Raw genomic sequence first — 15572 nt, forward strand, 5'->3', positions numbered from 1 at the left:
TATTCTAAAATATCTGTAAATCAACTAAAACGGATGAGATTTGCTAATTTCCCAGAGGTCTCTGAAGATAGTGATATGTGCTGCTAGAGGACAGCCTCAATTCTTGGGAATTTCAACTGCTTTTTAAGCTTTTGTCTTTGGCCTTTAGTCTGTACTTACTGTAGTAAACTGATTACAACTGTTTAAAGGAATTGAAGTAGACAATATATCGATGTTAATAGCACAATATTGAGTAAAAATAAAAGGAAATTGCCTAAGTTATGTTATAATGTTATGACAACCATACATCGAATTCATGATAGTCATTTTCATAGGCAGTGATGGGGAGAATTAGGGAAATGTAATGGGGAAAACATTACAGATTATTTTAGGTTTTACATTATCCCCTCTTTGTCCCCCTGGTCTGTTACCTGCAGTCAATTGCAATCCAGAAGCAAATGATCTTCCTTCTGACATATCCTCAGAAGGTCGGTAGTAGCCTAACATTGTATCATAATGCCTGTGTTATTCACCTCACTTGATCTCATCACACAAGCATTTTACCACCTCATTTCATCACAAGAAGGGTGAACACAGTCCAGTAAGATATTTTGAGAGAGAGAAACCATATTCATACAACAATTACAGTATATTATAATTGTTTTATTATTGTTGTTAATCTCTTACTGTGCTTAATTCATAAACTTTATCATAAGTATGTATATATAGGGAAAAACCGTATATGTACGGTTCAGTACTTTCGATGTTTTCAGGGATCCATGATGGAGAGTATTGAGACGCACATTCCCCAATGGATGAGAGTGGAGGGGAAACTGCTGCATAAAATTTTGCTTCTTGTGTTTCATTTTGTTTTACAAAGGACTTGAAACACGTATGGCAAAAATGTTAACAGTCATTGTTTCTGAATAGTGAAACACTGTGTTTATGTTTTCTTTTAAAAGCAAACAAAGATAAAAGATTACAAAAGAATAAAAAACTTGAGATGATAGAGTACCTATATAAAGAAAACTATATAGTACCTATATAAAGGGCATTAACAAATACTTGAATAAACAGAGGTAATATGTTTATGACTAAGAATTCTGAATAGTATAGCATAGTCACATCTCCCCAGGTTAATTAGGAAGTATCATTCAATACCATTAATAATCCAAATTGGATCTTAGTAAGTGTATATGTTTGGTGATTCAGTGGTTAAACTCCATGAACATATGTATTTACATATATATTTACATATATAATTGATTTATAAAAGGCAGACTGGATAAAAATACTTGAGATCTTCAGTCATGATTATTGCTCAGTGGTGTGGTATTATAGGTTTTTATTTCTAATTATTTTTTTGGATTACCCCAATTTTTTTTTTTTAAGATTTTATTTGTCAGAGAGAGAGCGAGCACAGCCAGACAGAATGGCAGGCAGAGGCAGAGGGAGAAGCAGGCTCCCTGCTGAGCAAGGAGCCCGATGCGGGACTCGATCCCAGGACGCTGGGATCATGACCTGAGCCGAAGGCAGCTGCTTAACCAGCTGAGCCACCCAGGCGTCCCAGATTACCCAAATTTTTAAAAATTGTAAAGTAAGATCATCTTTATAGTTTGGTGCCTTTATTTTAGAATAAGAAGATTGCATGAGCCTTGGTATCCCACTTTCTAGCTTGTGTAAGATTTGTGAAACAGTAGTTTGAGATCCTTGATGATGAAAAGGCGCACTGAAACAGGAAGATTGAATTAAATGATTATCACATATATTAGTTTGTAGGCATTCAGGATTTCCAAAGAGTATAACAGCCAATTTAACTTGATTTTCTTCTTTTCAAAGCCATATGAAGGATTACGGCCTCAGGATCTTCGTAGATTGAAAGATATGCTTATTGTGGAGACAGCAGACATGCTTCAGGCTCCACTGTTTACTGCCGAAGCTTTACTTCGAGCTCATGGTAATGAAAAATGTCTTGTGCTTCTGTACATACATGCCTTTTGAAACTTCTCAGAGTTAAAATACGGCTATTTTACTGTATCAGTATAAAACAAAATGGTTTGTTAAACAAGCCTAAGTTGTTTTTTGTGTAGTGGTTACTATAGTACCCAGCATACTTAGAACATTCCGTATTTTGGAGTACAAACTGGCTATAAATCATAGAGGAGAAATGGGAAGTTTGTGTTTAAAAACCAGGCTACTAAATCAGCTTATGGATTATCTAATTTTAGAAATGTGCCTGATTTGAGCAGGGTTGAAAGTTGGAATCCATAGTCCTAGTCCTAGTTTTAACATGAATTTTTACTAAAGTCAGTTAAATACCTAACAATTGTAGTATTAGTACTGTCAGTTACATTTATCTTATATAAAAGCTGTTTCTCACTGTGAAGTGTACAAAGAGAAATTATGGAGTCAACACAAGAATATACAACCCTTTTTAAGTTTGTTTTGTTTTGTGGTTTGTTGTTGCTTTTTAAAGGACATTACCAACTTTACTCAGGAAAAGTACTCAGTTTTAAGTTCTCTGTGATACTTAAGGCAGCCATTCTGATTGTTGTCACATGCTGAGTTGGACCCTGTCATTGCACAGTTTATATTTGACATTTTGGTTGGTTTCAAAGATACTTTTTTTCTGATTTAAAAATTATTTTTAAAAAGAGAAAGGTGAATGGCTCTTCTGCCTGGCTTACCAGTCTGTTTGAACTATAAATCTGTATCATCAAAACCAAAATAGAATGTCAATTTCCAAAATTTTTTATGTAATTTTTTGATCAGAAGAAAATTTAAAATTCTGTATTTCATCATCCTTTGGTCATCACTGTGAATAATTTGATATATAACTTTCTAGAATCCCTACGTTCAATATTGATATTTCCTAGGGTTCTGTACTTGAGATTATTTCCACTTTATATGCCAGTGGCTTATAAATTTTAGTATAAATGAGGATTACCTGAGAAACTAAACAGATTCCTAGACTGTTTTCAAGTCTAAGTCATTAGGTGAGGGTGAGGCTTAAAAATACATGTTGTAAAGATGCTTCCCAAGTGGACCAGTCTCGGAGGAACATTACTAAAGACATTTATCTAATGAAACTGAAGGTTTCAAAAACCACCCAAATAATAAAGAGTATATCTACAACCTGACTTTAATAAAGTATTTGAGGTTGGGTTTCTAAATGTCTGTTTAACATTTTTTTTCTTCAGTCTAAGGATGTCCACACATAAACTCCTCTTTTCTCCCACTATCTTGATACACAAGCGTCACATTCATCAAATTACCCTGCCAGAAACGTGAAAGTCATACTTTACTCCCCCAAGCCTGTTACATTTGGCCACAGTCTCATTATTTCTCTTCTTAAGTGTCTCTCATCTTCCCTTCTCCCCACCCCCCCTCTCCCTCTCTAACTCTTTCCATTCCCATTGCCACTGACTTAAATTCAGGCTGTCATTCGTTTCCATCTAAATCATAGTCTCCTGAGTCCTGGTCTCCAGTGTTGTCATTCTTCTTTCATCCTATTAATTTTTCATATTGCCATTAGACTGTTCTTTTAAAATGCACATTTGAGCATGTCACTCCCTTGCTGAAAAACTCTTCACTAGCTCTCCACAGACTTAAAACCATCCAAACCCTTTAGTAGACCTTCATGACCCAGATTTGTTTACCTGGTCTGTCATCTCCCCATTTCTCTACTTACCCACTCTTGCTTTTCCTTAGTAACCATGTCTTCCAGGAAACCTTTCTACTTATGTGTTCCCAAGTCTGAACCAAGACCTTCCTGTCTATTCCTACTACATCCTGTGTCATACAGTTAAAGTACAGTTTTATAGTAATCTCTTCATTTGCTTTTCTTCTAGATTAACCTGCACTCTTAGAGGGTAGCTTTTAATGTTTTTTGTTTCCATAGTACCTGACATACACTAAGCTCTCAGAAAATGGTTATAAAATGAATAATACATAATAAATAATATACCCGAAGTGTTATTTATATATATGTTACTCCTGTACATATTCCATTGCCCAGAATTCAGTCACTTGGCTACAAGCAACAGTTCTGCACTGGAGCATTTTTTGTGTACTTATAACCATTTCTGCCACAGGTATTTGCAGTCACCTAGATAATGTATCATAACTCTGAGTTACAATTTATAGAGAATCTAAGTTATGTAGAGTATCATGGCTCAGGTTACAGTATATAGAGAATTGAAGCCTAACCTTACGAAAAATTTTTAAAAGGAACATTTTTATCTCTATTTGTTTACATTGTGTCATCAAGTATTATTAAATGATCAACTCCAGGGGCACCTGGTTGACTCAGTTTGTTAAGTGTCCAACTCTTGATGTCAGCTCAGCTATGATCTCAGGGTTGTAAGATCGAGCCCCACATCAGGCTCCATGCACAGCACAGTCACCTTCTCTGAGATTAATTCTCTCTCCCTCTGCCCCTCCCCCCCCCGAAAAATGATCAACTCCATTTTTACCCCATTGATACTTTCCTAAGTTACTTCTTTTACATAATAAGGGTCAGTTCTAATAAGATAACAATCCAATTGAATTTTCTTATTTGGTGTTATTTATTCTGTGATAACTTTTTTGATAACTTAATAGTCTATATGTCATTTCCCTGTTTAGGCATAAAATAGAGGCTAGCAGGTTTTCAAATGGACATCTCTTCTCTATTGTTTGTGTAATACCAGTAACAGTGACATTTGATAATCAAATAAGATTTACAGAGATAACTGATGTTAGTGAATAAAATAGTGCACAGAACTATACTTTATACTAATTGCTCTCAGAGTCAGAATAACCTCTGTTCAATAACTGAACTATTCAGAAGATTTATAGGTTATATCCTGGGTAACATTCACTCAGCTTTACACAGGAAAGTAGATTTGAGTATTATATTATCTGTTGTCAAATTTAGTCCCAAGGTAATGAAGTTGATCTAGATTAAGCAGAAGACAGAAATGTTTGGCAGTATTTACTATGCAGTAATTGAATTTTTTTTAAAGGTTTTATTTATTTATTTGTCAGAGAGAGAGAGAGAGAGAGAGTGAGCACAAGCAGATAGCACAAGCAGATAGAGTGGCAGGCAGAGGCAGAGGGAGAAGCAGGCTCCCCGCTGAGCAAGGAGCCCGATGTGGGACTCAATCCCAGGACGCTGGGATCATGACCCGAGCTGAAGGCAGCGGCTTAACCCACTGAGCCACCCAGGCGTCCTGCAGTAATTGAATTTTAAGGAAGACTCTGTTAGGAATACAGAGGTCATTCTCTGAGTATTTCCTCAGTAATACAAGTAACTTATAATTGAATGCTACCTAATAAGAAAATAAGTACAACTTAAAAAATACAAGATGAAGGGAATTTGCTCATGGTTAGAATTAACTTATGTTGAAGTATTTTTTAAGCTCCCTTGAAGACTCGTCATCTTCTCTAGGCAACAAAGCATCAGTGGTCTGCATCTTCTCACTCTCCTCTCTTCCTAGGAAATGATACCTTCTTTGAAGGTTTCTGTAGGTGTAGATTTCTCCCTCTGGACTAGACTTCTTTTCTTAGCTATACAGCCTTGAATATAGCTACCTATTTTAAAGCATCTCTAGGATATCTCAAAAGCACCTTAACCTCATCATGTCTAAAACTAAAATCATGCTCTTCCACCTGTATCTGATTGTCTGGTATTCCTTATTTACATAGATGGCACCAACCAACAAATAGGTAAACCTGGGACACCAACTTTGATATATCCTGTCCTTCTGACTCTGTGTCCTATTGTCACCAAATTGTCACTTTCACCTTCCATGTGTTAAACTCCTCTCTTTGTCTTTATGTCCTCTACAACCACCCACCTAGCTCTAGCTTCCATCATCTCTCACTTATACTACCCATTACCGTCCTCTTTCGACTGTCTTCCCTCTATTCCTGCCCTGTCCAGTTTGTTTGTTGTAGCTAGAATTGTCTTTTCACATCTGATTGTGACAACCTGTCCTTCCTTACCCAAGCTTAGCTTCTCAGTGACTTCCCATCACTCTTGAACTCATGATGAAAAGTGTTATTAAAAAGTCCTGCCTGGGGGTGCCTGGGTGGCTCAGTGGATTAAAGCCTCTGCCTTCGGCTCAGGTCATGATCCCAGGGTCCTGGGATCTGGCCCCGCGTCGGGCTCTCTGCTCAGCGGGGAGCCTGCTTACCCCCCTTTCTCTCTTTGCCTGCCTCTCTGCCTACTTATGATCTCTGTCAAATAAACAAAATATTAAAAAAAAAAAGTCCTGCCTGATTTAGTCCCTGACTCTCTTCTCAGCCTCATCTCATACAGTGCCCTCCCTCTGCTCCCCATGCTACGGTTTCATTGAACTTTTTAATTTCACAAGGATGCCATCTTTCCTCCTACCACAGGGACTTTGAACATGCTGTGAACCACCAGTCTAGAATGTCCTTTCCCCCTCCCTTTTACTACTTAACTCCCACTCATCTTTCAGTTGTCCACTTCAAGCTACTTCCCCAGAGTCACCTTCTCTGAGTGGTATTCTCTACCTGTCCTTCATGTGGGCACACTGACAGTGATGATTCTTTTACTTAATGTCTTTCTCCTTTCATGAAGGCAGGAATCCTGCCTGATTTTTCCTCCCTTTGTATCCCTACTACCCGACACAGTGCATGCATGGCACATAAAAGACATTCAGTAATTATTTGCTAAGTGAATGATGTGATAGAATCCAAGCAGAAGTTGTGCTGAAAAATATTCATAATAAATAAGACTAAAATTTAACATATTTAATATCTGTTTATATTATAGTAGTACTTTTTTTCCTTTATTAAAAAGTGACATAATGGATACTTTTGAAAAATAATCTTACTGTTCTAAGAAAAGTAATTTTAACTTTTTAAGTAAGTAATGACCTGTCAAAACACTAACATCCATGTAGCAACATTTCCTGGAAGGCACCATGCAGTTTTTTTCCCTTGTCGGATTTTTCTTCCTCTTTGTGATCTGACAGACCCCTTTTCCAATCTTATTTTCCATCTTTTCAAATGACAACATAGTATGCTATTATTTTACAGAAGTGCTCACATCTCTTCCTTATACTTCTGTCCCCTGCTCATATGGTTTACACAGCTGGAAATACACTTGATGTATCTATATTGCATCTCTAAATCATAATTATCCTTCTAACCCACCAAATAAACTGATATAATATGGTTGAGAAAAGTCTTGCTTAGAACATTTCCATAGCTGTTTGTATTAGAGCTATAAAATTGTATAGAATGGGCCTATGTTGAATAGTTGACTCTATACTACTCTTGACACCATATTTCATTGTGCTACAGTGGAAAGAAAACAGGTTTTAGAATCACAGAAATTGGTCTCAAATCCCTCTCTATCTGTGTGAGCCTAGCAAGGTTATATCACTTCTCTGAGTCCTCACTTCTTCACCTGAATGATGATTGAGATGTTTTTTGGGAATAATTTGTGTAAAACAACTAAATAATTAGATTTTTTTTTATTATTTTTAATGGGTTAGGTTTTTATGGCTCTGAACGTTATAACAACATGATCACTGGACTTTAAAAAAGTGTTCATAGTAGGAAGATCATCTTTTTTAGTTTAGTCAGATGTGAACTCAATACAGAATGTATACCTAATGTGCTAAAACTTTACAGCCATAATCCCTTCAGAAGTTTGTTCTGCTTTCAAGCTGTTTATCAAATGATTTTTGGACTCGTTGGCATTTTGACGTGTTTATAGCAAGCTATGTAATCATTTTACAACTTGACACCAGTGAAACCAATTGCAAATTTTACAAATTTTCCTGAAAAGTGTAAAATGGCTAAGTCAAATCTACGCCATGAAAAATTTAGTAACTTCCAGAAGTGATGTGCGAGGAAACTCTTTTGTATAAATCTTTTTTTTCCAAGATTTTATTTATTTATTTGACAGACAGAGATCACAAGTAGGCAGAGAGGCAGGCAGAGAGAGAGGAGGAAATAGGCTCCCCGCTGAGCAGAGAGCCCGATGCGAGGCTCGATCCCAGGACCATGAAATCATGACCTGAGCCGAAGGCAGAGGCTTTAACCCACTGAGCCACCCAGGTGCCCCGTTTATATAAATCTTTTTTTTGTTGTTGTTAAGGTTTTTTTACTTATTTGACAGACATAAGTAGGCAGAGAGGCAGGCAGAGAGAGAGAGGAGGAAACCTCTTTGTTAGTAGAAATGACTGGAAATTTTGACAGGATTGTTAGATATTGACATAGTTGTAAGCCACAGTAAATTCTATTTAAAAATATTTGGGGTTTGGGGCACCTAGGTAACTCAGTCAGTTAAGTGTCCAACTCTTAATCTCAGCTGAGGTCTCAATCTCAGCATCATGAGTTCAAGGCATATGTTAGGTGCCACACTGGGCATAAAGCCTACTTTAAGTAAATAAATAAAAATAAATAAAAAATAAATATAGATTTACTTATTGATTAATAAGTATAATATACTTAGATATTCATTTGTAAATATTAATTTGATATAAATAATTTTCCTTCCTTTAGATGGCCTATATCTCTTTAATTTATCCTCACTTTATTTTGGTATTTTGTTATTTTTGTTATTTTGTTTATTTTGTTATTTTGTTATTTTGAGATTCTTAAAACATCACCATATTTCCAATTTTTGAGAGATATCTATTCCATTCTTCTGAAAGACTGGGACAGGGAGAAATTACTTGAAGCTTGGATGTCCAACCCAGAGAACTGCTGCCAACGATCAGGTGTTCAGATGCCAACTCCACCACCAAGTGGATATAATGCCTGGGACACACTCCCTTCCCCAAGAACTCCAAGGACTACACGTTCTTCTGTCACCTCTCCAGATGAAATAAGTTTGTCTCCTGGAGATTTGGACACCAGTTTGGTATGGTTCAGTATTCGATGTACTTCCCATAGATTTGTGTTTAGTCTTTTCTCTTTTAAATTATTTAGTATTGTTTCATGGAAGGGCACCTGGGTGGCTTAGCCATTTAAGCAGCCGACTCTTGGTTTTCACTCAGGTTACAATCTCAGGACTGAGATTGATCCCCATGTTCCCCCGTGTCTGGCTCCATGCTGGGCTTGGAACCTGCATAAGATTCTCTCCCTCTCCCTTCCCTCTGCCCCTCCCCCTGTCCCTATGCTTTCATTGTCCCTCTCTCTCTCTTCCTCTCTCTCTCTCAATATGGGGAGAAAAAAAAAAAAAAAAATATATATATATATATATATATATATATATATATATATTCATTCCCCCACCCCCATGGAACCTCTAGCATATTCTTGTAATTGAATCCTCTACCCTTCTTTAAGGGTTCAATTATTTCACCCTTTGGTAAATATTATCACAGAATATTTTTATTATCTCTGAATTACAGATCGAAAACAAAAGGTTTTCTTTTCTCATTTCAAAACAGTAAACATAAAAGAGTCTGAGAAAGCCATCTACTACATTTACACTTAAAATCTCTAAATGCTTAAAGTTTTAAACACACCATACGGAAATATTAAAAGTTGAGTTTGTGATAGGCACTTTAAATTTTAAAAATGAAAAAAAATTGTATTTTCTTGAAAACAGTTCTAATATATTGATAATTATATATTTGTTTCAGTAAAGCTTTGGAGTGTATCATTTAGATACATTTTGATAATAAATGTTTGCTTTTTATTGAGAAACAGTATTGCCATTGTCTGTATTTTTAATTGGCATAAAAATTGGTATACTGTTTTAGGAAATTTTAACGTTTCTTTAATGGTTCATCCCCTCAAAATATGTGATAAAAAATGAAAGCATTCTGGGTTTTATCGAGGCCTTTTTGGCAAATAAAATCCTACTTCTATTATTTGCTTCTGTAACATTGGAATGTTTGCTTCTAATAAGTCATTGTTTAGAAGATACATAGTTTTGTAACAGGGTTCCTTGGGTAGAAATCCTTAAATTCCTACTCTGAATATCCGGAGTTTTTATCTTGAAAACACAACGTTGCTCTGTTTCTATAGATTTTCTAGGATGAGTATAGGCAAAAGGACATAATATTGAAGTGGTTATTTTGCAGTGGACAATTTGATCTTGACCTGAATAGATTGTAATGGTTTGTTTCTTATACTTTTTTTTTTCCCAAATGCATAGTTGCTGATTAATACATAAATTTGGAATTTAAGAGTTTGACTTGTGCATTAAACATTTAAGTCCCTTAATAGTTTATAATGAAGTAGGCATGGTATTTGTTATTCAATCAAAAATAGGTACACTAACTTTAACTTCCCTTACAACTTTGAAACACTTATTTATAGTTACTGTGGGTTTCTTACCCACAGTATTTTTACCTGAAACCAATGAGAATAAATAAATATATCATTCTCTGTCCAAAGTATGACTTCATTTAAATCATTGCTCTTCTTCATTTCCAGTGTGACATTTGTATGTGCAGTATCTCTGTATTTGAAGACCCAGTGGATATGCCCTGTGGACATGACTTTTGTAGAGGTTGTTGGGAGTCGTGAGTATATGTGCAGCTTAGTATTTCTTACTGCATGCTAGCACTCTGATTTGGTAATAAAATTGCTTGCTTTAGATATTTAATGATATGGATTATTCATACTGGTTTCAGAGTTGCACTGAAATATACTGGACTGATAAGGGAGAATTTTTTTTTCATTTTTACATCTTCACATTTATTCAGTAAAATTTAATTTCATAATTAATATTCTTTAGCTTAATGGAAGGTACTTTTGGAACAAAGCGGGTATATGGAAATAAGTTTTCTTAGTATTTAATTTACATTACATTTAATGTAATGTACATGCAAGCCTAAACCTAAGTATCAAGAATAAGGGTTTTTTTATATTCTAAGAATTTGAAAGCATTTGTTTTATGCTTTCTCTAAATTTTTTTTTTTAAAGATTTTATTTATTTATTTATTTGACAGAGAGATCACAAGCAGGCAGAGAGGCAGGCAGAGAGAGGAGGAAGCAGGCTCCCTGCTGAGCAGAGAGCCCGATGCGGGACTCGATCCCAGGACTCTGAGATCATGACCTGAGCCGAAGGCAGTGGCTTAACCCACTGAGCCACCCAGGCGCCCACTTTCTCTAAATTTTTTGTAACAAGCAAATAAATAGCCTTTGAAATCTATAAGAATATGTATGTTTAAAATTCCTTCTCACTCAGTTCAAAGGTTGATGTCTCTTCTAGACATGGTTGAGTACAAATGAGAAATTTATTTTGTTTCTCGTGTTTGTCTCTAGTGTCCTTCCCATTATCTTGCCAAGGTTTATATTCTCATACCATCCATTAACTTTGCTCTAATGTTGCACTTTTCAAGAGAGGTTTACAAATAAAGGAGAAGATCTATGTAGTTAATGAGCGATACAGTATCGTGTTATCTCTGGAGCACATAAATCCACTGACTAATGACCTAAGCAAAGCATGTCATTAGTAATTAAGGAAATCTGATTTCAAACTATTCTTTTTCATGGAGTACCAGGTACCAAGTGTAGGGAGCTGGGGAATACTGTGTTGGGTGAGAGAACAAGAACCTGAGCAAATTTTCTGTTGTCCTAAACATATAATAACTGACATAAAGTAAGCTACATATTTGAAATAAATAATAAGCCTTGACATACGTACACACCCAAGAAACATTACCACAATCAAAAATTATCCCAAAAGTTTCCTTATTTCTCCTTAAAATCCTTCCCACACTTCTCTGTCTGCCTCCCTCACCCTCCCACCGTTTCCTCCCTCCAATTTTTTAGACAACCACTCATCTTTCTATCATTCTGGTTCATTTTGAGTACATCCTAAACCAGGATATAGGGGAAGATTTCATTTGGAGGGGGGGAAAATATTACTGCTTCTTAAAAAATCAGAATAAATGAGAGTATCTGGTCATTCTTTTTAAAACATAGACTAGACTTTACTCTGAATCTAATTAGATAAGATCATATCTGTACAGCTGATACAGGTAAACTGATTGCCAAGGGTCAGGTTTACAATCCAAAGCTAACTCTGACCTAGTTATAGGTGCAGAAAATGTTCCACAAATATAGTACTTTATTTAGCTTAAAATTGTTAACTCTGTTGTATTAGGGAGTATTTTCTGGGTTCTACCAAGTTTGCTACTGTTGACGATGGTTTCTATGTGAAAACTGAGCCTCCCCAAAGGATTTACTTGAAGTTTTTTGAACTTCCATTTACCTCCCTCACCAAACTTATGTCCCAGGAACCATCTCCCATACTCATCACAGGCTAGCCATGAGAAGTTTATGGTAAGATTTAAATTTGAAAGCTCTAATGATTATTTTCTGTATTACTTTATCAACCTACCTAGGATTCCCCTTTCATCATCCTGCTAGTAGTTCTTGTCAAATCAAGCAGCAGGAAAACAAATTCCAGGTTGGGTGATTTATACATTAAACCATTTTTAAATTAATTGCAGTGCTTTCATAGGCCTATAGAAAAGAAACCTACTTGTTTAAGAAGCAGGCAAAAAATTTTAAAGGTCCTTTGATAATTCAGAAACTCTCAGTTTACTCTTCCCTACTCCGTAATGTCATCAATGCACCCAGATGCTTTGAAGCATCTACTCTAAGTGCTTAAATGAAACGGAAATTTCTGTTTTCTACCCAGCCTAGATTATCCTTCCTGCTACTTATTAGTTGTTGATTTAGGTAAATGGTAACCTCGCTGTGTCTCAATTTCCTTATCTCTAAAATGGTGATAATAGTAAGTACATCATAGTTATTGTGAGTTTACTGTTAAATGGATTAATATATGAAAAATGCTTAAAACGAACAGGGCCTGGCACATAGTTACTACTCAATAAATGGTAGTTATTAACCTCTTTCTAAGGATGACTGATCTTACAAGATAAAAACATAGGTAAAGTCTGCCCTAGATTTCTTCCAACTTTTTTCCTTGATATGATAAGCTCACTTAATTCATTTTCCAAGAAAGTCCACTATAAACCCAAGTCCAGGAAATCATTATTTGTGGTTACTGTTTCAAATCAAAATAGTTTTCCATGATAAATGCAGGTAGGTCTACTTATAGCTTGAACAATTTCCTAAGTGCTTTTCCTTGAGACAGCCACCATGCTTTGTTTGGTATGCAGCAGCAGAAGTTCATTATGTTTACTTCCCATTTCTTTTCACAAAATGCCCAAAAGATGTGTACTTGTGAGTTAAGATTTAATAAAATAAATAATCAATAAAATGTATTAGTAATTAACCAGTAATTCATAATTTGTATTACTCTATCAGTACTCTATCAAGGATATTAAATGAAACTGGCTTTTTTTTTTTCTTTCACTGCAAGTGAAGCAGTGAAGAATATATATAGTTTTAACACCATTGCCATGATTCATGCTAAGGTACTAGCAGGTTTTTATTTATTTATTTACTTACTTGCTTATTTATTTAAAAAATAAAACAGCTTTAATACCATTTTGAAAATAGTTTTGACCTCATAAACCCCCTGAAAAGTCTCAGGTCCACAGATCATACTGTGAGAACAGCTCTGTAGTATTTCCCCTGAACACTTTATCCATCTTTATTTCTGCCAAGTTGTTTTTCTCGATACAGAATAATGCAGGTAATTTTTACCAGTAGCTAAGGTACAGAATGCCCTTCTGTTGGGACATGTCAGAGTTTTGTGAAGTGTGTGTGGTTTTTGAATCATACTGAAAAATAGAGGGTAAGGTTTTAAACATGTTGAATTTTAAATGCACATGAGACATTTAAACAAAAGTACTATGTGTGGTCAAGATCTGTAGCTAAGGAGGGAGAGCTGGGCTTTAAATTTCAGAGTCATTAGCATATAGGTGGTAGTTTAAGTTGGGAGTATTTAGATCACCCAGGAAGACTGAATGAAATGAGAAGGGAAACGTTTTGGCATGAAAATCCTAGAGAACAGTAAAACGTAAATGATCAGGAGAGTGAAAAGCACTAGTGAAAAAGTTGAGTAAGGAGCAACCAAAGGTAAAAAGAATGCCAGGGGGAAAAATAAGTCCTAGAAGCCAGAGAAAAGAGAGAATCTGAAAGAAGGAATTATTTAGTAGTATCTGATGCTCCAGAGAAGTCAGACCAGAAAAAAACTGAGATGTCTTGAATCCTTGAGCTAATGGGTAGTCTTAATGGCCTGTTGAGAGCTGGCCATTCAGTTTAGAGGTGATAAAAGCCAGAGTGTTGCTGGTTGAGAAGTGAATGGGATAGAGTTGAGGAATGACAAATCATTAAACTATTTCGTCAAGAAACTGATGGGAAAGGAAAGTGGAGCTAAAAAGATCATTTAGTTGAGAAATGTTTGAGCGTAGGAAAAAACTTGAGCATATTGATTGTGCCAGAGACCCATGAGGGAGACAGAAAGACAGAGACAGAGAGAGAGGAAAGGTTTCTGGATTGTGCAAATTCTGGAGCTGTCCTGGAGTATTTACAGATTAGCTTGGGGGATATAGGAGGAAGCCCTCTTTCACTGAAGTGAATAGTGAGAGGAAGGCCAAGATAGCTAAAGATATGGGTAGGTTCAGGGTGTGGTAGGGAGGATGTTAGAGAGGGCTCTGTTTTCTTTGAAGTGCCAGGATGGTACTGTGGGAGAAGGTGGAAATGGACCAGAGAGAGCAGATCTGATGAAGTCTCAGTTAGCTTGATTTTTTTTTTTTTTTTGAGTGCAGTTGAATTAAGACACTGAGAGAACCAAAAGGAAAATACTGCAGGCAGAATAGTCAAACTGTTGACGGTGATCACTAGAGAACGGTGACTTAGTTCCCTGGTTTTCCATATATTTCCTCTAGGTTTAAGTGTTAAATCACACTTCAAAAGCTAATTTGTTTCTTGTTTTTCTATAGGGAATATTAATAATAATAAAAATAAAACCCTGCTAAAATTTACAAATTCTTATTCTGTGCCAGGCACCCAGCAGATACTCACACATTATATCATTTCATCTGTGTAACAGCCCTCAAGAGGTGCCTATTATGACCTTCATTTTATAGATAGTGAAACTGAGGGACAGAACAGGTATATAAATTGTTGAAGATCATATGACTGGTAGTGGCAGACCTGGAATTCTCTAACTCAAATCCTGCTCCTTAACCACTTGATTCACCTTAGGCTAGATACCTGCCACTCTCCAGGATAATTTTTCCCTGCCTCAACTAGTGTGCCTAGAGTAGGATATGCAACTTAATACTCATCTAAATGAAATATAAAGAGGTAGTCTTTTCTTCAAAAAAGTATGCTATCTTCCAGTGCCACTCCCAAATCTCTTGGATTAGCCATGATTTGATTCTGTATAATTGCTCCCCTTTTTTTAAAGGTATAGAATATCGAGAATTGAATATGACCTTCCTAAACCACTCATTTCTGAAACTTGGATACTGTTTCAGATTTTTAGAGAGGATTAAAAGAAGAGCACTGTGAAAACATATATAAAAAACATAAATACAAGTATATATATTCATATATGTGTGTATAAGTGAATGAATGGTTGGGCAGGTAGTAAGTGTTCAATAAATAATGTTTTGAATTATATAAATCAGTGCATTACAACTGATATTTCATCCTTTGTTCATTGGTATTACTTTACTTATACT

At 35.8% G+C, this 15572-nt stretch overlaps 1 protein-coding gene across 6 annotated transcripts in view; it reads left to right on the top strand.

Moving 5' to 3' along the window:
* Window positions 1-15572, top strand: part of ANKIB1 (ankyrin repeat and IBR domain containing 1) — a 259272-nt gene that overhangs the window by 197640 nt on the left and 46060 nt on the right. For all 6 annotated transcript variants that reach the window (XM_047694615.1, XM_047694616.1, XM_047694620.1 and 3 more), the window contains 3 exons: window positions 1819-1936; window positions 8658-8866; window positions 10393-10481. In XM_047694615.1, the coding sequence (XP_047550571.1) occupies window positions 1819-1936; window positions 8658-8866; window positions 10393-10481 (416 nt within the window). The remainder of the gene's footprint in view (window positions 1-1818; window positions 1937-8657; window positions 8867-10392; window positions 10482-15572) is intronic.

The sequence above is a fragment of the Lutra lutra genome, chromosome 11 (assembly GCF_902655055.1).
Source record: "Lutra lutra chromosome 11, mLutLut1.2, whole genome shotgun sequence".
Taxonomy (NCBI): Eukaryota; Metazoa; Chordata; class Mammalia; order Carnivora; family Mustelidae; genus Lutra; species Lutra lutra.